We start from the raw sequence: 24,787 nt of genomic DNA, 5'->3' as shown, positions 1-24,787 counted from the left end.
TCGTTAACACCTTCAGGAATTTATTTATTAATCATGACATTGTACTCTTAAAAAATTATAGAGAGAGAGCCTTTGAGGGCCTGAGAGACCTTCGATATTTAATCAAAGCTGAAAGTGTATATGCGCATTATCCCCAACACAGGGAGGAACGATCAGCGACTATGAAGTGGCTTTGGCAGATAACAGGTACCTAACAAAGACGTAATAAAACCTTTCGTCAAAGTATAAAGTCTAATTATTTATATTTTCTTAGGAATATTATTAGATAGCATCGTGGCAACCCCACACTTAAACTTTAACAATATTATATCTTGGGTACGTTCTTGGATGCTACTCTGCATAAGTTTGAAGTTCTTATTGGATTTAAAAGAAAATGGTTTCGATAAATAACTATAAAAATATATTAGTCGACGGCTTTACCCGCGTGGTATTTTTAGGTTTTTCTAAAACCCCGTGGGAATACTCTGATTTTCCGGGATATGTAAAGCCTATGTCCATCCCTCAAGGTATCAATAGGTATATCGTACAAAGATAGCTTACATCCTATAAGCTATCTTTGTAGTTAATTTTGTGAAATCTATCAAAGGGGTGGGCCTTTAAAAATCCCTTGGGAACTCTTTTATTTTCTGGGACAATTTCGTTTAAATCGATTAAACGGATGAGCAGACAGACACATTCATATTAATAATATTAGCATAGATATGGATTTATATAATATTCATTGTTTGCGGAAACTCTATCGCATTTAAGATTTCCATAATTGAAAATTCAATAAAGAAAAGCTCCTTTTCTAAAACGGGCCGTCTTAAATTAATAAAATTTATGGAAGCTCTGAAAAACGTCGTATAAAATTAGCATAAGTAATTCCGTTACGATTCTTAAACACGGTTTTCGTAAATAGTATTTATTTCACAAAAATAATATATTGTTTAGGGGAATAAACGTCAATTTTCATCGTCTTATTTATTTTATTAGTCTTCAGTTTCAACGCAAATTAGTGTTTGCTCTGCCTATAACATAATCTGTAGATTGTATTATTAGATACTTACTAATATTATAAAAACGTGAAGTTTGTATGTTTCGATGTAGGGGTGACTTCCGGAACTAATGATCCTAATGATGACTCATTAGTCATTCTGAAAATTCTTTCACTAACAGATCGCAGACAATATTATCTCCGAGTCATAATATAGGCTATATCACGCGAACGAAGTCGCGGGTAAAAGTTAGTAAACTGATAAAATACTGAACATACATATATAAAATGATCTGTTGAATACATAAAATTTCGAACCACATTTTTGTAGAGTTTCTAATATTACTGATAGTTCTTTTTGGGACAATTATTTAAAAATATACGATATATTCAGTCTTTCCTTTCTTCTCGTCCGCTTGGTTTGGACGTAATTTATCGTTGCTAGTTTTACTTGTAAAGTGGACATAACAATACCTAACGGTACAGAGATCGACCTACGATCTTATAAAGTCTAACTCCCGATACGAAGATTAAAGCCGAAACCTAAATACTGTTAATATTGTACTCGAGGCTTATTCATACATATCATAGTTTATAAATATGATACGGAGTTTTTTTGTAATTTCACTTAAGTACTATGGCGCCACTATAACAAAGAAAGACCAAAAGATTTGAAATCCTATTGTCGCTATCAGCTTAGTTACACAGTATTTACATAATTCAACACAATAACAAATGGAATAATCTGTTTTTCTATTACCCAAGATACTTAAAAGTAGGTATTAGATTTTAAAAGTAAACATACGAATAATCAGATACCATCATGATCCAGTTTTTACAGCGCCGTAAACATGGTTATTTAAGTAAATACGAAGACGTAAAACATTCCCGTCTAACGATACGCCTTAAGTAATATTTACTTCAATTTAATGTAAGAACGGTTCGGTTATCTTGTAACAAAATATCGTTAGAGAGAATTTCATGCATTCCAAATTTCTTGTCTGTTTCAAATTAAATTAAACGGAGGGCATAGGTTATCAAAAAATCGCCAATAACATTAATTCACTTTAAAACTTTGAACCTATCAGATGTATTGTCCAAAGTGTTCTCGCGGTGTCTTTTTCCTCAGCCGCGAGAAATCTTTTTGAATTTATTTTAAGAATAATACGAGTAGAAACTTAAGAAGATGATGTACTAAGTTAAGATAGATCGATATTTAATTAGGGTATTAACGATCTGGCATAGTAACATAGTGATTAAAAGATCCCAAAAAAAATCAGAATAAAAAACCTTTAATCAATGAGTATGGTGTTATAGGTACATACAGTGAGATGACGCCCTTGAGGTATGCCAATAATCAGACTTTACGGTCCGCTAGTAAGCGAAATAAGTAGTTTGTTTTGAAAACTTCGGCCGATCGGTCTTATTCCATCCCCCGTCTCGCTGTTGTGACTACGAAGGATTGCTGTCAATAGACATCATAAAGTATCTCTTTAGGTAGGTATAGGTCTTAAAAATTGAGGAACTTCAGGAAACGTAGAGTATAGAAGTAGAATAGCAGATTCTGCAATACTTTACAATGCTGTACCTATTGCGGAAGGATCCGAAGACAAAAACCATCATCAGATCATTAGGTTTAGGTGTATGACCAGAGTGCGCGGCCCTTAGCATTGAGGGAATATAACACAGAAAGAGATGCATCCTGTCTATTGAAGATTGGAATTTCGAAAGCATAGTACTATAAGACTACAGAACAGTTTGATATATTTCTAACATCAACTTTGTTCACCAGGATGACGTTCGCGGCGGCGCTGGTGTTGCTCGCGATGTGCTCGACGGCCCACGGCGGCGACCCGGTGTTCGACCCCAGCACGCTCATGCGGCTCGTGCTGGTGCCGGCGGACGCGGCCGTCGGCTCCGTCATCTACCGCGTCCGCGCCTCCGACCCCGACTTTGACTACCCATTGCACTTTGAGCTCATTGGTAAGTTCCTCAAAGCCTTTTTAATTCGTAATCACTATCACTTATTATCACTACCCTTATTATATCACTATCCTTATTATAATTTGTCCTTCAATCACGTTGCAATAAAACAATATACAAACACACTTTCGCATTTATAATATGGGTAGTGATATTGAAAAAAAAACCAATTATTAATAGCTTGAAATTTAAGGTGTCTAAAGGGTATACCTTAAATTTCAATTTGGATGCCACTTGACATCCTACAAAAATATTGAAAATTGTATCTGATCTTATCATTATTTTCACTGTAAAAGTACTAAACGTCTTGAGACGTAATCTTCTTTATTTTTCTAAGATCAGTGTTCAAGTTATTTTTAGATGATAATTGTAGCATTTTGTTGTACATGCATGTGTCTTTATGTTAGCTTATTTTTTTACATAATCAGGGCAAATGGGTCGTCTGGACGTCGGCATCGAGACGCTCCCTTGCACACGCTACAACTCCGTCTGCCAGGCCAACGTGATCCTGCTCCGGCGGTTGGAGCCTGGCCGATACGTGGACTTCCGGCTGTCAGCCCGTAACACCAGAGGGCGAAGTGCGAGAATTGCCTGCTCCATCACCGCCACCAACGCCACTACGCCAAGAGACACGATATTCCCTCATCAGCCCGGCATAATTTTAGTTCCTGAGGTAAACTATACTAAGTTATTTGTGGAACCAACTAGTTCATTGGACACAAAATATCCGGGACATCTTCCAGCACAAAATATGATCTGCCTAATAACCAAATTTACTATGCTGTTTCGCATTCTTCGAATAAGTATTACGCTGCGCTGGTTTCTGCTGCTACTGCTACTGTGGGATATGAATAATTATAAAACTAGTTATATTTAAATCAGCAAAGTATTAGTAGATTAAATTGATTTTCAATTCTGAAACGCGTATACTGCAATAATAATCTACGCAATAGTCAAGAAATACAAACGCTTATCAAATCAAGTTGGTATCATTTTTTAGACATAATAATTAAACATGCAGCACTTAAAAGATACAAATTATACAGCCAAAAGAAGGATCACAGGACCATGAATTCAGCTCCTTACGAGTCAAACCAAGTACAAAAAAGAAGACAGGGGAGAAGAATTAGACATTATGCTCACCTTCTCCCGCCTTAGGTATTGGGCGTAAACCTGTGCCGGTTCAACGTCAGGACGTCTCAGTCGCATCCGATATCCGGGATCCTGAGACGCCTCATACTTGACGCGGACAGTTGCGCTGGGGTTTTTAGTGGGTAAATGGCTGGGTAACTATGGCTGTAAAAATTGCCAGTGAGTTTTACATACCCGCTCTTTTGCGGATGCGTAATTGTATTTTAACCAACGCGACGGGGGGAAAAAGGTACCGCTGGTTAAAATGCAATTCCCTCGCTTACAGGCGTAAATAGCTACCTAATACCTATAGATTTTTTCACCAAAGCCCAACACGATAAAAGGGCCGATATCTTCCCAATATTTACGTCATTAAATGAAGCAGCCTCGTCCGCCTGCTGCGATGTGATTGATGATGATGGCAGGCAGCCTCGCTTCGGAAACAAATTTCAGAATTAACTGCTACGCCTACGTAACCCTATCAAATTACGTTTGGCAGTATGAAACTATTTTTCTTGTAAGTTATATTAAGAATAGATCACCAATCTCAATAAGTAAAGTAAAGTAAAGTTATCATGCTAATTAATTAATGGAAGATTTTACCCCATTGCACCTACAGGGTTAAAAGATACCTACTAAAATTACCTAACTTGCTTCATTTTCAATTTTGCCTTAAAGCGTTTTATATATTCCATGCCTTATAAAAAAGTTCCATGTCACTAGATACGATACTCCTTCACTACTAGCATAAACTAAAACCAAGCATTTTTGAACTTTCAAGCTTTTTTGTAAATAAATTCGTAATTAAAAAAAACTGTTGAAGGCATTAATGACCATGTTTTTAATTCCTAATCTGAATTTTTATGAATTGTTCCAGGATGCAAAGCGCGGAACAGATCTCGAGATTGTGATCGCAAGAAAAAATCAGCTATCACCGAAGCCTCTGGAACTCGAACTCTGGGTATGATTGCTTCATTTGACTTGCAAACTAGAGATACGAGGTGATGATTGGATTTAATGATGCTCCTGTCATGTCGTGTTCAACACGCATTTCCACGTAACCGCATAATGAAGTTTCGCTGCCACCGCTAATAGGTCTCATTTTCACCATGGAATCGCCAGCGATATAATGTTTAGCTAGATGGGGCGCTTGACACTTCATCCATACTAATATTATTAATGTGAAAGTGTGCCTGTCCGTCTGTCTGTCTGCTAGCTTTTCACGGACCATCCGTTCAACCGATTCTAATGAAATGCTGCAGAGATAGCATGCATCTCGAGGAAGAACATAGGCTACTTTTTATCCAGAAAATTCAAAGAGTTCCCACGGGATTTTTAAAAACCTAAATCCACGCGGATGAAGTCGCGGGCATCATCTAGTCTAATATATAAAAGCAAAAGCGGACTGAATGATCTGTCAACGCACAGCTTAAACCACTGGGCGGATCGAGCTGAAATTCGCTAAGAAAGGATTTTTGAAAATGCAACCCCTAAGGGGGTAAAAAAGTAGTTTGAAATGTACTTATATGGTCCACGCGGACGAAGTCGCACGCATAAGCTAATAGTACCTACATAATAACATCTTTCAACAAACTCTTGTGTCAATGTAATCCGCTTTAGTCGCAGTTCAATTCTAGATAAATTTCGGATACCGATGTTCATTATAACATGTTGTTAACATGAAGTGCCCCATCTAGTGGAACATTTTTATCGCTGGGAATCGCGTTGACGGAATTTCACCATTATAATCCATTTACTGTTTCACTTTGAGTGAAATTTAAGTGTTTTGCCATTTCGCTTGATGATAATAGACATTCTGAACGGATTTCGTTGAGGAAAGATTAAAAAATCTTTGCTAACCAGTAGGTCGATGCCAGAAAACCTGCATCAATCATTATTACAATCGCAATTGTTGTGACTGGCTGAATTTACGGTATTCCTGTTGCAACATTGCATTGCCACTGTAGCCAATAGTGAGCGGGCTTCAATCAATCAAAGGTGATTGCGATCGTCACACTGTAGCTTTCATTTTAACGTAATCGAGTCCCTGCCACTGTGCTACAAAATTTTAGTCAGTTCACTCGTTCCTTCTGCCCTTACTTCAAAAATTATAACATTAGAACATATCATTAACCATCAGTACTATCACCTGTCTTCGTTTTTGCCAGTGTTCTGGTTACATCCTGTATAGTTTAAATATCTTATATTTTTTGGCGATTAAAAAATCAAGGATAAGCCATTGTATGATGAATGTTTAAAATGTTCTCCTTTAAGTTATAATTTAAGGAACGTTATAGGTACAGCTAGCAATATTATGTACCTATACGAGTAACTAAACATAAAACACGTAGGTACCTATTTTTAATCAAAGCTCTTTATATATCCAGCTCAAAGCCTACGGTTTCATTTCAAACAACCTGTGCAAAAGTACTTTCTGTTCATAAAGGTTGATTAAAACCCCTTGTCACGTCTACAGTCATTGTTTTCATTCAGGGTTCGCCGCTCTTCGCAATAAGGCAGCGTCGTGTATCCACCGAGAACACCGAAGGCACGATATTCCTGGTCGGCCCATTGGATTTCGAAGCACAGTCTATGTACCACCTGACACTACTCGCTGTGGTAGGTTTTATAGTATTTTCTAACGGATTAACTCACAATGGATGGGAAAGCTATACAGTTTTATGTTTACAATTCTCTAATGCTCTTTGTTGCTAAGCAGTATCAACAATTTAAAAATACTCTTGGTTTTCGTGCAGCATTCTTTTTCACTGAGTACCTAGGGAACTGGGATTCAGTTTAGCTACAGGTTTTGGTGCCGTTGAAGACAAAATCTTTGCTTTAATTGTCTTAATCTAATCAATGTGTATACCGCATTCTACTTATAGACTATACTTATTTATACAATCATTCATAGTAAGGTGATTCCTTATGTTTGATATTTAGCAACTCTTAATTGCTCCTCGATCGCAAGATGTTATCTCATACAAAAATATACGAACAACTTTAACGCGAAAATTGTCAAATTAAGGAAAATGTTTTAATTTCAGAAAATAACCTAAAAATTCCACTTTTCATAAAATGAACGCCTACCGAAACAATTTTCCAGGATCCCTACGTAGAACTGGGCAAGGACACTCGAAATATTGCGGGTCTGGAAGTGGTGGTGGTCGTCCAAGACGTCCAGGACATGCCTCCAGTGTTCACATCAGCGCCCCCTATCACTCATTTGCCGAGACAAGTGGCTCCTGGTGACATGGTGGTGAAAGTCAGGGCAGAAGACGGAGACAAGGGGGCTCCCCGACAGATCAGATATGGGCTGGTCTCTGAGGGGAATCCTTTTACGCCATTCTTCAACATCAATGAAACTTCAGGTATGTTTTTTTTCCAGCATTTTTGAATGTAACAATAGCAAAACATCGCCCACTATCCATAAATAGGTATCGAAATTCTAACTGGAATAATATAGTGCAGTAATTTCTTGATTGATTTCCTACTAGCTAATGCTCCCATTCTGAAATTCCCGTACTTGGATCTCTATTATTTTCCAGGATAAAAGTATCCATAAGTCCATCTCTGAGCTCGATTTCAGTAAAATGACGGCTTCTGATTGGTCGACACTCTCTCGCTATTCGCTAAAATGGATTGATGCAGCAAAAATAACATGAATTTAGCCAATGGCAAAAATTGAGATTGTAGCAACGACTGATGCAATTTGTTTGTAATCGAACGGCTGGATACGAGTACAAGCAATGTTTGTGTAAAATTTTGTTAAGATCGATTAAGTGGCTAAGCCATGAAAAAGTAACAGACAGACAGCATACAGTGTAAATGGATAATAGACATTTGCTCTAGTATGATCACAAAGAAATATTCCTAAGAAGAAATGAAGCATAATTTTATTATTGTATGCAAAAACTATGCATATTGGACCGTATCTTGATACAGGCCACAGCTCACTCCATTAGCTATTTCACGGAAAAGCTTCGAGAAATGAATAATATCAAGATTGTCTTCTAGTGCACTCATGCAATAGTGCAAACTATAATACTATCATACGTTTTGGTGTCGTTTATCCCAGCTCATACATAATGTAACGGACATAATAACCTGATCATTTAAACATGAAATATTTCACCGACACGATATGTGTTATAACTAGAACCCATATTTTGGAATACAATTCCTATGCACGCGTAACCTTTTGATAATATCTATTCAACCTTAAAGTTTTGCGTAAATGTATCGTTTGTATAATGTTATATGCATGTACGGAACATTCCTCCAACCATTTGAAATCCAGATATTAAAATCATGTGTTATGGTTTTCAAGCTATAAAATCGATAGTTTCAGGATTTAACCCTTAGTTTTGATTTTCTTTGTGTGCGATAAATAGCTATATTATTTCTATTTTTATTGTGAAAGATCAACGCAAAGAGAACCAAAAACTACTCTTGCATGATCGAGCTTTTTCCCCGCTGATTTATACATCATCCTTATTTAAATCCATTAGAGTTACAAACAGTTCATAAAGATATTCTTTCTTAGGAGTGGCACCCTACTGAAATGTGCTATATATATATATCTCTTTTTAATAGTTACCTACTAGACTGGTTCGAATACTTATTTCTTTATTGATTTTAGTGTAAAGCCTAACACAGAAGACCACTTTTTGTCTGAGCTGGATTTTTATCCAACAAATCGGTTCGGGGTGACGAAAGTTGGTCATACTTTACTTGCTACGATTGTTGTAAGACCGCTTTTATAAGACGTCTGTGTTTTGTTTTTACACGAATTTTCTATACAGGCACACAGAACCTATCGCTTTTTTCTCGCTGGCTTTTGCTGGATGGTCTATGATGTCGATGGTCTGTGAAGAGCGCCAGAGACAGCGGGAACGGGATTCAATCCTTGGCGTAATTTTGTCCACTGCTCAAATGTATATTGTCTGTTTTACGGATTATAGTGAACTAGCTTATGCTCGCGCCTTCATCCGCGTGGACTACACAAATTTCAAACCCCTATTTCACCCCCTAAGGGTTGAATTTTCAAAAATCCTTTCTTAGCGGATGCTTACGTCATAATAGCTATCTGTAAGCCTTTTCGATCCATCCATTAGTTTGAGCTGTGCGTTAGTCAGTCACCTTTTCCTCTTAGGTACATATATTTAAATATTGAGGTTCCTTGTATCGCTTAAATAGAATGCTGGACTATTATCCTCTGCGGACAATAGTCCATCGTCTGCGCTGGCCTTATTAAGTAATAGCCGCAGAAGGGTTCGCAAATCGCTATAAAAAGTGTTGATAGGTTCGTGCGAAATCCTCGCGTGTCGCCGGTAGCGCTTATGTTTATGACTTTTATGGTAATGTGCATCACATTTAAATGTAAATAGGGTGCTCGTACAGCTCGATGTCCTTCTTACGTAATGGACTAAGAGCCAGCGCGTGCCAGACCTTTGTTATTTTATAAAAGCTGAAAGTTTATCTGTGTATTGTCACCAACACTGGGAGGAACGTTTGTTTGGATCATAGTGGCACAAACATCCAAATAAACGGTCCTCCCAGTGTTGGGGCCAATACGCAGAGAAATTTTCAGTTATTATAAAATAACGAAGGTCAATGCATATCCCCAGAGTAGGGTGGACAGAGCTGAGTCTTTTTGAAAAATGATAACAATAGTAAACTCAGCCTTTACAATCTATGACATTTTTGACCACCTCCCTGGCGCAATGGTGAGCGCTGTGGTCTTATAAGTGGGAGGTCGTGGGGTTAATTCCTGGCAGGGGCAAATTGGAAATTCAAAATTTCTAAATTGTCTCCGATCTGGATGGCATCGGCCTTGGCTAGTTTGGTAACTAGCCATGGCATACGGTAGGGTGGTCCCTACCGTACCGACGAAGCCGTGCCTCCAGGTGATTTAGCGTTGCCGTCTAGAAGCCAATAAAGGGTAAGTAGGGGTTTAAAAAACTTCCATACCCCTTCCAAGTTAGTCCGCTACCATCATAGACTGCATCATCACTTACCATCAGCTGAGATCGCAGTCAAGGGCTAAAAAACACACTACCTACTTAAATTAGTATAGGTAATAACAAAACACGGAGGAGACTTGAAAGACAAGCAGCACATCACTGGGCGCCCCTCGTACTCATCCTGAGTCTAAATATGTATCCCGGATACTTCCAGTTTATAATGTCCAGAACCGTTAAAGTTAGTAAAGAAGACACAAAGAGACATTCAATGGGTACAGACTACAGATTAGCATGTCGAAAGCCACAAGTTGTGAGGATCCATTTGAATAAATTGAATCCTTAACGTCCATTTTGAAAGTAATGGATTACCTCATTTCAATCCGCCGACATCGATTTGCATTGAAAGTAGCTATTAACAATTGCTAATAAACATTAGTACTTATATAGATATTCTTTGCTTAACTTAATTTTTTTTTAATAATAAATAGCAAACCCTTAGGTACCCGCGACTAATAAGTGCGCGTGGAATATTTTTTTTCCCCAGGGGACTAAGATTTCCGGACAAAAACGCTTAAAAATCTATTTTTTTAAAAAGCTAGGAACGGATATTTATTACGGATATAATATTTAGATATTGCAATTTTGGTATCGGATTGTATGCTTTAGGTAACTATTACTTAACTATTATAGAGTTCGGCGGGGTGATTACGTATCTCGCGACAGGCTTGCGACAGGCGTATATCTCGCGATCATTGCTGTCAAACGTCCGGCTAGAGAGAGACAGCAAAAGCCACAAAGCAAAATAAGAAGAAGAAGAAGAGAGACAGCAAATGAACTATCGGATTGCAACTGCTGTCGCGTTGCTGTCGCTACTGCAAAGTTTTACGTAATCACCCCGCGGGACTTAACGAGCATTTTCCATCGTATTTTATAAAAATAGTTCCATTCCTGCATAGTTTTAATTTTTATTAAAGCATCACTGTGTACGTAAGGATGCATTTTTTTAAACATATTAATCTGATTTATAGGCATGAGACCACTTGTATAGAACTAATTAAGACCAAAAAAGCTAAAGATCAAGTTTTTGTTGATTACCATGACATTATGCCGAGCATTACGGTATAATACCAACGTTTAATACATATTTTTCTCCATAAATAAGCAGCTGTTTCCGTTCACATTCTCGATACTAGGTCAATGTTTTTAAGATACTTACTTTTTAGGGTTCTGTACCTCAAATTGAAAAAAGGAACCCTTATAGAATCACTTTGCTGTCTGTCTGTCTGTCCGTCTATCTGTCGTTTTTGTGAAAACCACCTATGGGATACTGCTCGTTGACGGAATAATCAAATTTGGCAGGTAGCAAAGTCTTAGAGCACAAATAAAGGAAAAAATCTGAAAACCGTGTTTTTTTTTAATAGATATAGCGAGCAAACGAGCAGGCGGGTCACCTGATGTTAAGTGTTTACCGCCGCCCATGAACATTTGCAGCACCAGAGGAGCCGCCGATGCGTTGCCGGCCTTTTAGGAATTTGCTGGTCCGCCCCTTGAATAACCCCATGTTATTTAATCTAGTGGGAACACCGCCGATGATGGGAGTTGGTTGGGTGGAATTTGTGGATACATGGAAAAAAATTTGTCCACGAAGAAATTAATTTATTAGGTAAATCACATATTATAGATAGCGCAGTGAGCAGTCCGTCATTAACTTGCAATGTTCTACATAAAAGCGTTAGGTCATATAATATCTCGTACGATGGTACCGGAACCCTTCGTGTACGAGTCCAACTCGCTCTTGACCGGTTTTTTCAATGTGATTCATCACGGTGTCCTTCGACTTCCGTAGGATATCCTAGTTTTTATCAACCCCTGGTCCCACCACTTGACCCCAGTTCACGCCGCATCGCGTGCTCCACTTTACTCAAAACACAGATTAAACTAACAGTCATTTTGACCAAATTAAATCCAACTCTAGCACCCAACTTTAACAATTAACCACTAAGCTGTGCTTATTTCCTACTACCAACTGACGAACTGAGTGAATTCAAAAGCCAAGTAAGTAAACCAAATTAAACTAAAAACTTGCGAAATATTTCACTGCGGTTAGGTAATATTCTCATCTAGTACATAAGGGCTGGCTCGTTTTTTGCGCAAAAGATCTGTCTGGCTGTCCAGCGCGAAAATTAAGCCAGTAGGTATTCGTGGCACCATTCTCCGTGGACATGATTTGTACAGTAATTAGATAAGGCTATCTAATTGTACTGTACAAGTTTTATTGTAACATTTTCAATTAAAAACAATCAAGTAGATATCATTCTTTTTACATACAGATGATTTAATTTACATGCTTTTCGTAAAATATAATCAGAAATTAAACTATAAGGTATTAAATTAAAAGCCTGATATTGAATCTATAGATGTACCTACCGTTTCACTATCACCTAGATCACACAGTAGGTTTTTTTTACAGTTCATTGTTTTTGTGAATATACCTATGTGTTAGCGGATTATCAAAATTAAAAAGTAAAAATTAGTATTGAACATTATTAAGTAGGTAATATGGTAAAAGAGGCCCCGTTGGTATTTGCAACATAATATTTAGACATTTAGTCAGATCATTAGACGTTGTACAAAGGTGTGGTCGCCCGGCCGCTTGAAATTGAAGAGCTTTTCTACAAATGCTAACATTTTGCAGAGTTACCGAATAATACCTCATTAGGCCATACCCGCTGTCGCTCTGTACCCATTGTTTGTGCGCAAGCCGCCTTATTTCATAATATGCCTTATTTACATTGGTTGCGATGTATAACGGGTGCAAATAAATACCACTGGTTTAGGAATAGAATACTGGCCAGTCTACAATTTGAGAACCATGAATGCAGTTAGCATTTCTTGGTTCACAAAAGTAATGGGCCCGACAGCTATGGAATGACTGAATATGCTAAACTAGCTTATTCCCGCGACTTCGCCCGCTTTGACTGCACAAACCCCTACTTTACCCCCTTAGGGGTTGAATTTTCAAATGAAATTCGTAGAAATAAAACGACTTTTAGCGAGTTCCCAAAATCTTATACGTATACTAAACAACGTTCTAGAAGCAGATTTACGAATTATCTGTGAGTATTCAATCTCAAAAGTAGGTTGTTTCTATTAGGTTTTCACGAACACCTGTTACAGTCAAAGTTAATATGTTCTGGTTAACTTACCTAAGTATAACTAGATGTTCCATCACACAATACAAACAAACAAAACTAAAGTATTGTATGTTTCCTACTATGCTCGTGTTTCCTACTGTAAACAATTGCTGTCGTACAGCTGTTTTCATAATGGAGATACCAAGTCACCAGTTTGAATGGCATTCAGATATCCCGACGACAATAGGCAACTGTTCATGGTCTTTATCAAATGACTGCGCCTCCTTTAACCTAACCATTAAAATATGATAATGACAGAGTAGGTATTGTTAACACAGAGACAAGTTTATTTAGATTCGTTTATCAATACATACTAGGCTTGGTAACTAAAACTTGGAAGAAAGCAGATTTGTACTTATTAGGTTCTCAAAGTAGATAGCTCAAAAAACTCAACAGCGCGAAAATAAGTCAAGTAGCAAGTATAGTGAACTATTAGGTATAATATATAATATTATCTAGTAAAGTATAGGAAAAATAGGAAGTGGTGATAGGTTAGTGGTTAAGACGTCGGCCTCGTAGTCGAGGGTCCTGGGTTGGATCCCGGGAACGCACCTCTAACTTTCTGAGTATGTTCGTTTTAAGCCATTAAATATCACTTGCTTTTACGGTCCAGGATAACATCCTAAGGAAAACTGCATGCTTAAGAGTTCTCCATAATATTTTCAGAAGCGTGTGAAATCTGACAATCGTACTCGTAGACTATATGGGCAAACCCTTTTCATTCTGAAAGGAAATCCGTGCTTCGCAGTGAGTCTGCGATGGGTTTGGGGATGAGAATTATAGAGAAAATTGTTTTTTAAGGTCAATTATTGATGTTCGTACGTAATGTATAAAACATTCTTGCACTTGGCCGGTTTTTTTTAAATAGGTTCATAAAACATACTTAGGTATATAATATATATGTTCTTGTCAGAAAAGCTAACAATGGAGTCTGGTATAATGTACAGTTTCCCACAATAAGTTTTCCAGGAGTTTGTCTTTGACATGCGATTCATTGCTAACTTTTCGAGCGAAAAATAGCTTGGGAACGGATTTATTTCCATAGCTAAAGGGGTTACTTTTATATTGAACTCAGTTTCGATGAAAAAAATATGTGATGTAAGTAAATTAAACTAAATTAGTTTAAATTAAAATACTTATCATTTTAAAGTAGGTATTCAAAGGAGTTTTTTAAAAATGGCTTTTTCATGTTTTTATTAGGTTTAGATCAGTGAAGGATAATGTTGGATAGGTAGGTGTATAATTTCAGGTGGAAGTACTAGGTGGTGCCCGCGACTTCGCTCGCATGGAATTAAGTCATTAAAATCCTGTAGGAACTCGATCGACTTGATTTTCCGGGATAAAAAGACAAACCAATAAACCAACAAACAAACACACTTTCGTATTTACGATATAGTAAGGGATAATATTTTAGTAATGGTAGGTATAATAGTTAGTATTCTGTGTATACCTACTTATAATAAACTCTTGATCTCAGTAAGTAAGTACAGAACAAGAAAATAAAAAAATACAGATAACCCTTTGCCCTTTACAAGTTAACAGTAATAAAATAAAATATACCTATACCACGTCACTCCTCTTTTCTCATTTGTAAAAGTTATAGGATGACAATTTGCTATCCGAAAACTGGGACAGTTAAAAATAAGATTTTCGTATTCCATACTAATAAAATTCAAATGCGAAAGTTTGTCTATCTGTCTATCTGCTAGCTTGTCACGGCCCATCCGTTCAACCGACTTGGGCAAAATTTGGTAACTTGCATTCTACGGCTCTTAGCTAAGCTACTTATCGTCCCGTCCCTCGGGATTTTGAAAAATCAAAATCCATGTCGATGAAGCTGCGGGCATTATCTAGTGTCATATATTTGTTTACATTCACAATTTGAATTATTTCTGCATGAGTAAGTTCCATTTCCAGCCTTGCTTCCAAAATTTGTTTAAGGATAGTTAAATTTTATAATGCTGTCACTTTTTGTTTAAGTATATTCCAGGGTTGACAAGAAAAGGAGGGACAGTGATAGAAAATGTAACTTAAACATATTTCACAAGAAAATCGATCTAAGTTGCTGAAAATTGGCGACACGCTGTCCCAGTAAAAAACAACAGATACCATTTCTATTGCCTTATTTAGAATTCTGTGGCATCGACAAATCCCGATTCGTCCCGGTTTCGTTCTGCCTTGTATGGCGGCCCTACCATAAACAAAAACATGGGCATCATTATGTTTTATTCAGTGCCAACTGAGACTCGGGTGGAGAATTTTTTTTGTTGTCACATGAAACAATGAGTGTGACAGACAGGCGATAAGTAGGAAGCACTAGCAGAGTGTACTAGACTGAGGGGGCAAGGGAACAGATATTAGGCTAAGGGTAAGCAACGTGAAATCAAAGTTATCTAGATTCTAGACGTTTCATAGGTCAAATGTACATCTTAGCAGGATTTGGAAATATAATTCACTGCCCTAGGTACCGACCTACCGTAAAGGTCACGTAGTCTGTATATTTTTGGCAAATCGCTTTCTTACACCTACTCTCAATAGATAGTGGGACGTAGCATTTTCCATATTATGATTTAAGATAGGTGATAATATATTGACAAGAGCCAAATCGGATGCTCAAGATCGGGCAAAGTAGGCGGCAAAATGTAGGAGAGCGGACCCCACCTTGGTGGGACAACGCTATGTCGAAGAAGAAGATACCTACAGTACATGGCAGAAAATATTGTACCTACTGTACATCGACCTTTAGAAAGAGATTTCGTAGAGCGTTGTATCTGTGTCGTTGCGACCGACAAAACGTCACACAGGTAAAAGTGACAGAGGCAACGCTTTACAAAGCCGAAATCTCATTCAAAAGGTCGATGTAGGTACAATATTTTTTGCCGGCTTATGCTATAGATCGACACTGCTGCGTTAGTTAGGTACCTACCTATAAGTGGCTGATTTATTATGTTTTCGTTCAATAAGCAAATATTATGTCAAATAGGACTTGAAGCTAGAATTCACTGCCCTCGGTAGCATGTCAAAGGTTAAAGAATATAGGTACTATTATTATTTTTGCCAGATCGCTTTCTTACTCCTACTATCAACAGATAGTGGGACGTAGAATTTTCCATAATAATATTATGATTTAAGAATGAATTGGCACTGCGGTAGTAGGAAGCAGAATTTATTGTTTCCGATAGATATACGTAAGGGAGCTTGTTTCTCATGACACCTAACGTAAGTTATGGCGCCATTTAAAAAGGGTGGCCTTACGTCTCGTTTTTATAAGTTTTGCCCCTCTTTTAGAAAAGTACCGCTATTGATGGACTTTGTTTTTAAAATCAGGTGCCGCGAATATAAGTTGTTTAGGTATAGGTATATGTAATAGTAGTAAAGAGGTATGAGCACATAAAATTTTAGGGACAAATCTAGTCCAATTCTGCAATATGTAACGGAATTGAACTTAGTCGATAAACCACGATTCGCACGCAATTCTGCTGGATTATTCCTAGACTAAATCAGCCGAGTAGGTATTATTTTCGTCGCGCTCAAGTAAGCTCGGTCAAACTTGACTCTTTCTACAAAGTGAATGCAAAATTTTGTTGATGTAATAAAAAGTTTGGGTTAAATAAATTGTGGTTCCAATAATTCTAGTTAGAATTTGTATAGTAGGTACAGACTTTTACTTATGTCCTGATAGTAAATGTTTAGTTCAAAATATGGTAACCATACAAAAAGAGAACTCAGAACAATAATGTGGTAATGAGTCATTATAATTTCCCTTTGTGATCACACTATGCGTAGGCGGTTGTTGTTATCCATGGTGTAAATAATAAAATAATGTCCATACAGCATCATCATGATCAACCCATCACCGGCTCACTACAGAGCACGGGTCTCCTCGCATAGTGGGAAGGGTTTTGGCCATAGTCTACCACGCTGGCCATGTGCGGATTGGTAGACTTCACACACCTTTGAGAACATTATGGAGAACTCTCAGGCATGCAGGTTTTCTCACGATGTTTTCCTTCACCGTTAAAGCAAGTGATATTTAATTATTAAAAACGCACATAGCTCCGAAAAGTAGAGGTGCGTGCCTGGGATCGAACCCCCACCTCCGATCAGAAGGCGGACGTCCCACCGACTAGGCTATCACAGCTTTTTTACATACCGCATACTCCATACATAATACATAAAGTGCTTCTTGCGGTAGGTATCAGCTTATCTATCATTAATTACTGAATAGGCTACTTACAATGTTAAAATTACACAGTCCTGATAGAGACGTATTAGGTACTAATTATTCATTATTAATGCATTGCTAGTTAAAATGATAGAAATTGTATGATAATTAATTTTACCTCAAAGCTAATCTAACTTCACTAGGGGCATGATAATATTTTTTTAACCAAACGGCTACTAGAGTTGTGGCCGATTTTTGACTATCCATACTAATATTATAAATGCGAAAGTGTGTATGTCTGTCTGCTAGCCTTTCAGGGCTAATCCGTTCAACCGATTTTGACCAAATTTGGTAGGTACAGAGATAGCTTGCATACCGGGGAAGGAAATAGGCTACTTTTCATCCCGGAAAACCAAAGAATTCCCACGGGATTTATAAAAACCTAAATCCACGCGTATGCAGTAGGTACTTTTCAAATTGCAGCAGGTAAAATTTTCTTAAATTGTAAAGTGCCATCTAGTGACGTTTCTAAGAACTAGATTGACTGAGACCGTCTCCGAACCGCAGTTAGTCGGTGGTACGGCCTACCAGGCATCGAGTCTAAGCTGAAAGAAATAGTTGGACAGTCTTTCAGTAGATGTCGCTGTGTGTATTAAAAAATCTAATTTAGAAAGTAATCTCTGGACTATCCAGTTATTATATCGGACGCATTTGTTATCAAAAGAATGATTTACAATACTATAAATAACACATACCTACTTGTACATTTTAAGATTAAGAAAAAAGTTGTCTATTTTAAAAAGTTTTACCTATTAGCTTCACTTGATGCAAATATTTCAATGAATTTAGATACCTACCTATTGAACCGATTATTTTATAACTTTTACCTGAATTATTCATAAAAACAGTATGATACATAAACATAATGCTGGCCTGCCCCTCACCAGTATCTGCACTATTGAGGAGTAAAGTGGTATACCTAATAAGTTCCATATTATATCGATTCCAGGCGAAGTGACCCTCCAACGGCCGATTGAGGAGATCGCAGCAATATCTCACGCGGGGGCGCCGATCCTGCTCACCGTGGTCGCGGAGGAAGTCCGCCTGTCCAGGGAGGAGCCTGAAGCTATGTCCTCGACTGTCCAGCTTGCCTTCATACTGCCTGAGCGGGATAATTCGCCTCCGTACTTTGAGAATGAGTCGTAAGTAAACAATAAATAGTCCATTATATAGATCAAGGGTTTGCTCACCCATGGCCATGGGTTAATACGACGGGGTGCGGTTGTAAGAAATGTACTTAGTAGGCACGATATTTTATGATTTTATGTAGATTAACAAAGCCGTGCGGGTGCAAATCTACCTGTCGACAATAATTTCAGGGCCGCGGCAGTGTCTACGTCATGCTGCTGCAAAGAAGGGTGGGCTATGCTATGGTATGGGCACGGGCACCGGGACCATATTATTTATGTTTGAATCGTGCCACGCAAAGCACCTTCGACGATACTTTAAAATCATTGACATAGGATATGCTTAAAATCGATTATTGTGACATGTACCTACTATCGAGAATTCCCACCATCACCAATCTAAACGAATGAATTTTATCAGTTCCTGAGCGACAAGGTCAGTCCTAAGGTGACTTTAAATCCACTGAGAATTTAATGTCATCTTTACCAGCAATTGCAAGGAGAATAGAAAAAAAACTGTTGAACTATTATTATAATTACACTACTTAAAAACCTAACATCATATATCATCAAAAAAATATTATATTATCAAAAAATTGTTTTTTCAGCTACATCACTTATTTGGATGAGAATGCACCTCAAGGTACGGCGTTAGTGTTCAACGATCCGTACATTCCTCAAGTGAATGACAACGATGCAGGGAAAAATGGCGTGTTCTCTCTCTCGTTGGTCGGGAACAACGGTACGTTTGAAGTATCGCCAACGGTGGCGGAGAGGCATGCCCAATTCATCATCAAAGTGCGGGACAATACGATGCTGGATTTCGAAGCTCGCAAATCAGTGATATTTCAGGTAGATTTACTGCAACAAAAGTCGCCAATTTTGCTCATTCCTTCAAAATACTAATGTTTAGCAAGAGGTTAAAATATTTATATTTTGATTATTGTGTTTCAGATTTTGGCCCAAGAACTCGGTCCAGCAACAAACTTGTCTGTTACGGCAAATGTAACCGTCTATTTAAATGACGTTAATGATAATGCTCCCGTATTTCTGGCTCTCTCTTATGATGTAGAGCTACCAGAGAATGTGACAGCTGGCACGAGAGTCGTACAAGTTGCTGCAGATGATGTAGATACGGGAGATTTTGGAAAAATCCAATATACTGCCATATTAGGATACTTAAACACGTCAATGAATTTGGATCCTATATCGGGGCTAATAACTATAGCAACTAATAATCATGGCTTTGATCGAGAAGCCATGCCAGACTTGCATTTTTTAGTAGAGGCTAGAGATAATGATGGTGTAGGTTTAAGAGTAACAGTGCCATTAATTATTAAGTTATTAGATGTAAATGATAACCCACCAGAATTCGAAAGGACGTTGTATGAGTTTGTATTATCGCCAAATTTGAATAATTTTACTTCAGCGGCGTATGTTAAGGCAGTTGATAAAGATGCAGAGCCACCAAATAATGTAGTCAGATATGAAATAATAGAAGGGAACACTGAAGGAAAATTTGCGATTAATGAAGAAACGGGTATGTATATAACTATTTTTACTAATTTAGGTAAATAGTTCATTAGCACAATTCCAAATTTGAACGTTTTCTTTCTTTTCAGGTGAACTTTACCTTTTAGAAGCACTGAAGAGGACAAAAAAGCAAAATGTGCACAGACAAAAACGACAATACGATAGTGAACAAGAAAGTGAAGTTTATATGCTAACCATAAGGGCTTATGACCTCGGGGTCCCAAAAAAATTTTCAACAACAACAGTAAAAATTTATCCTCCTGAAAGCAAGACTAGGACAATGTCATTTATCGTACCCGGTGCAAACCCCGACAGAAAAAAACTAGAAGAGGTTTTGAGCACTCTTTCTGGAGGAAAAGTGACTATTGTAGATATTAAACCATACAAAATGAATGACGATAAAGGAACAGAAAATATCGGTGGCCAAGACTCTAGTCAAGAAAAGTGCGTGCTTAGAAATAATTGTATTACTTACACTATGAAATAATATTTTAAGATACGAATAAATTGCTGACTATAGATTATATAATTTTCAGAAGTGTGGTTACTGCAGTAGTTCGAATGGCTGGAAACACTGCCATAAATGTGGCAAAACTTCAAGAACAATTAGCAAAAAATGTAACGATTTATTCAACAACTAATGTTCAAAAAGATCAAACCTCAACAGCTGACGATAGCAATTCGGTAAATATAAACTTAATTTCTTTGTTGACGAAAAAGTATTAAATTGGAAATAATAATTTGTTTTCTAAAATATTAATATTTTTTGTTTTAGGGTGTATATAAAGCTGAAAGCCGATTGTTATTCTGGCTATTGATTTTGCTTGCCATTTTAATAGCCCTAGTATTACTTCTTCTCATATGTTGCTGTATCTGCGATGGTTGTCCTTTGTACATGCCACCAAGGTAATTATGAAATTATTCTGTAACAATATCTTCAAAATTAGCGCTTATAATAAAACTTGCTCATAATTTGCTGCTTCAAACAAACTACAAAATGATCAGCTGTTACAACGTACACTTAATTTTTTGTATATTTCTCACTTGTATCATATTATGAAAAAAAGCACTTTTACACCTATGTTGAAAATTAATTAATGTAAAAAGAACCTAGATCCGATAGGTACATAGATATCCATTAATAAATTCTAGGAAAAGAGTGATACGTGTCAACTCCACAGAGGACGACGTGCATTTAGTGGTTCGCGACAAGGGAGTTGGGAGAGAAAACAAGTCGACGCAAAATATCGAAAATAAATCTATAGAAGCACCTGAGTGGAGAAAACGGGAGGCCTGGAGCGCTGAACAAACGGATTTGAGGACGAAACCAACACAGTGGAAATTCAATAAAAGACATTATAAATCAAAAGAGCCAAATAAACCAGCTTCAACGCCTGGCGGAATCCGACATGAATTTGTTCAAACTGCCGCTGACAACGATTATAAAGATGACACTAGGCAATCTTTCCGACACAGGTAATATTTAATTAATAAATAACATATTTTTATAAGATGTGATGTGTGGCACAGTTTGGAAAATAAACGTCTTTTATTTCTTTCTTTCATTCTTTCTAATAGAATAGAATAGAATAGATTTTTATTCAAGTAAACTTTTACAAGTGCTTTTGAATCGTCAACTAGTTTAATTTACCACTGCTTCAAAATGCCGTTCCTACCGAGAATATTAATACTATATACTAATATTTCTACATTAAACACTTCTAAATACACGAGGAGAAAATAGTACAGGATACGTTACCTCTAAAGAAGGTGATAGGCAGTAAATAGTTTTTGTGAGTATTAAAAAGCAAAACTCTATTCGATTGTCTTTTTTTCAGAGATGGCCCAAATATAATTTATACAAAAGAAATGCAACTTCAGGAAGCTTTTGCAAATAAACACAAAGAATATATTGAAGATTTAGAAAATGGCTATGATAGAATTGCAACACTGCATCATGAAAACAAAGAACAAGATGATGATTCAATGCGAAGACACGAAATAGATCGAGGTTCTGATGTTGGGGGCTTCCTCAAGTCTGATGCTGACAGAAATTTACAAGATAAAGAGGAACATAGAATTAAACGTGAATACAACGCTCCAACTTCCCTAGGTAGAGATCAATATTTTATTAAAGAAGGCAATACTGAAATTTTGAGGCTTGTAACGCGAGGTAAAAATGACGATGAACGCTATGTAAACCTTCCCGTGCAACATCAACGACCAGTGACTTTAATTCCTCGCACCCAATATGTAGTCGTAGACAATGGAAAGGAACTTTTAATGGAACGATTTATTCGCGAACAAGGAGAAGAAGCCAATAATATAAGAGAAAGAATGAATAACGTTGTTACCGATTTAGATAATATTTCAAATGACAAAGATGGTAAAATTATAGGTCAAAGGTCACACATTGGAATCGATCATCAAAATCAAATGCATGATTATTCTAATTTGCTACCTGACGTACCTGGTACTGTACCTTTAAAATCTGACTATTTACAATCAGCTTTACTTGAAATGCAAAATAAATCTTCTATTCATCAAGAACTTCTTGAATCATCATTAAGAAAACAGAATGAACTTCTTCATCAAATACTAATAGAACGGGAGAGAATGTTACAAAACCAAGAAACGGCATCACAAGGTGAAAGTAAGTTAGAGACTCAAAGTTTGCCAGGACACTCAGTCATGGCCACACAAACAGAATGTCATATTGGCACACAAACAGAATCTCTTTTACTCAAAGAAGTTATTAGAAAATCTCGAAGTGACAACGATTCATACAGTGAAGATGAATCTCAGATTACTTCAGATAATTCTAAAAAAGTTACTTGGATAAAAAAGAAGAAACCCAAGAAAAAAATAAAATACAAGGACCCTAGGCGCAGTATTCGTATTTATGAACTAAAGCGAAAAATCAAAACTCCTATAATTGAAGAAAGTGACGTTTCACCTTCCTTAGAAAGCGAAAAATGTGTTAAAATTAGTAAAACAAATGAGAGAGAAGAACGAGTAAAGCATTACGGGGATGTGACCAAAAGCACAGTTACAACTTCTAAAAATGAAATTGTAAGCTCAACACAAATTAAAGCCTCTGATGGAGACAGAAAACCAAAATCACGAAAAGAGGTGTTAATGGAAATTTCGGATTCACTTGATGAAAAAATAAAACAGAGAACAGAGAAACAATTACCTGCGCCAAATGAAGGGATTTCAAAAGAAATGTATGTACAAGAAAGTGGTAAAAGTACAAGCAGTTCAGCAAGTAAAGATCGAAATCTGATATTTTCACGTCAAGGATCTTCAACAGAAGAACGTGAACGTATTTTTGAAAAATCAGACAGCAAGGTACAAATAACAGACTTAGACGAACCAGAAAACCCCATAATAGCTAAATCAGAAGCGTTAGTTAGTAAAGACAGTTCAAAAAAAGCACAAAATTATTCTTTAATAACATCAGATAAAAGCAAACCAGTACAAAAAAGTCTACCTAGGTATATGCAATGGTATGGCAAAAAATCAAATGTAAATGGGAAAACTACCACGTCCGATAAAGTAACACCAGATAAACCTAAGAGACCCTCAAAAATTAAGAATGATCAAGAATCAAAAGAAAAAAGTGGTCGTTATGGAAAAATAATCAGCAAAGAAAGTCAAAGCCAAGGAAGTGAGGTAAAAAAAAACTTCAAAGAAAAAGAAAGTGAATTTATACACCCTCGATTGCTAAAAGAAGGGAGAGTAACACCTGTTCCTGAAGGACCATTGCCTGATGTTCATCCTTTGTTGCAACACTCGGAACATAGATACGAGCACCAATATGAAAACCAAAATCCTTTATGTTATATTCAACCTACTCATATACCAAAATACTTAGGTGCAGCATCTAATGTTCCAGCTTTACCACAAAGACAATCCTTAGAACATCAACCCATTTATGTTAACCAAGACGATGTGAAAAACAAAAAAGAAAAACATAAAGACGTTTCAGAAAGCGCCTTAACCCATAGTATATCCATTTCAACTAACTATGAAGATGATAACAGAACAACATCCGAAGTGCATGTGTCTAAAATAAATATCGGTGGAGATGCTGTTACGGGTCAGAGAACGGTTAGATCGAAAATAGACGATAATGATTCTGGAATTGCTATGAGTACGTTAGTTCAGCAGGCCGGTAATATAAAGCGTTTGCCTATAACAGAGAAAAAGAGTGTTTTTACTATAGCTTATGATGATGTTCAAACTAAACAACTTAGGCCAGATAGCAGTTCCACTTCGTACTAAAACTTGTAATATTAATAATAAAAATATCAGTATTCATTCATACAACGAGTGCCTTAAAAATATTTTTTGTTGAACTGAATTGTAAACTATTTGTTCCGTCCTATTTATTCATACGACTTCATAAGATTGTAAATAGTTTTTTACCTAAAGCTAAGATTGATAAAAATCAACTGCCTTTATTTAATGACTGTTCTATAGGTATTTTATAATTATTAAAATAATGTAAGAAACATTATATTGTAAATAAAAATATTGTTTTAAAGTTCGTATTATGTATTTAAATGTAGCTTTAATAAAATCTATTGTAAATAACTATTCATGTATTCACAATAGCCGTACTGTTTCAGTATGCAATTCTATATTTG

The 24,787-nt window shown here is 36.8% G+C and overlaps 1 protein-coding gene across 1 annotated transcript in view; it reads left to right on the top strand.

Annotated features, from left to right (window-relative positions):
• Positions 1-24,726, top strand: part of Cad86C (Cadherin 86C) — a 151,284-nt gene extending 126,558 nt beyond the window's left edge. The window contains exons 3-15 of the mRNA XM_034970964.2: positions 2,769-2,959; positions 3,388-3,632; positions 4,968-5,051; positions 6,584-6,709; positions 7,197-7,461; positions 18,425-18,617; positions 19,211-19,454; positions 19,557-20,142; positions 20,225-20,579; positions 20,672-20,819; positions 20,911-21,041; positions 21,288-21,611; positions 21,974-24,726. Coding sequence (XP_034826855.1) covers positions 2,770-2,959; positions 3,388-3,632; positions 4,968-5,051; positions 6,584-6,709; positions 7,197-7,461; positions 18,425-18,617; positions 19,211-19,454; positions 19,557-20,142; positions 20,225-20,579; positions 20,672-20,819; positions 20,911-21,041; positions 21,288-21,611; positions 21,974-24,422 — 5,340 coding nt within the window. The 5' untranslated portion in view covers position 2,769 and the 3' untranslated portion in view covers positions 24,423-24,726. The remainder of the gene's footprint in view (positions 1-2,768; positions 2,960-3,387; positions 3,633-4,967; positions 5,052-6,583; positions 6,710-7,196; positions 7,462-18,424; positions 18,618-19,210; positions 19,455-19,556; positions 20,143-20,224; positions 20,580-20,671; positions 20,820-20,910; positions 21,042-21,287; positions 21,612-21,973) is intronic.
• Positions 24,727-24,787: the final 61 nt, after the last annotated feature.

This window comes from Maniola hyperantus, chromosome 8, assembly GCF_902806685.2.
Source record: "Maniola hyperantus chromosome 8, iAphHyp1.2, whole genome shotgun sequence".
Classification (NCBI taxonomy): domain Eukaryota; kingdom Metazoa; phylum Arthropoda; class Insecta; order Lepidoptera; family Nymphalidae; genus Maniola; species Maniola hyperantus.
This window is presented reverse-complemented; position numbering and strand designations above follow the sequence as displayed.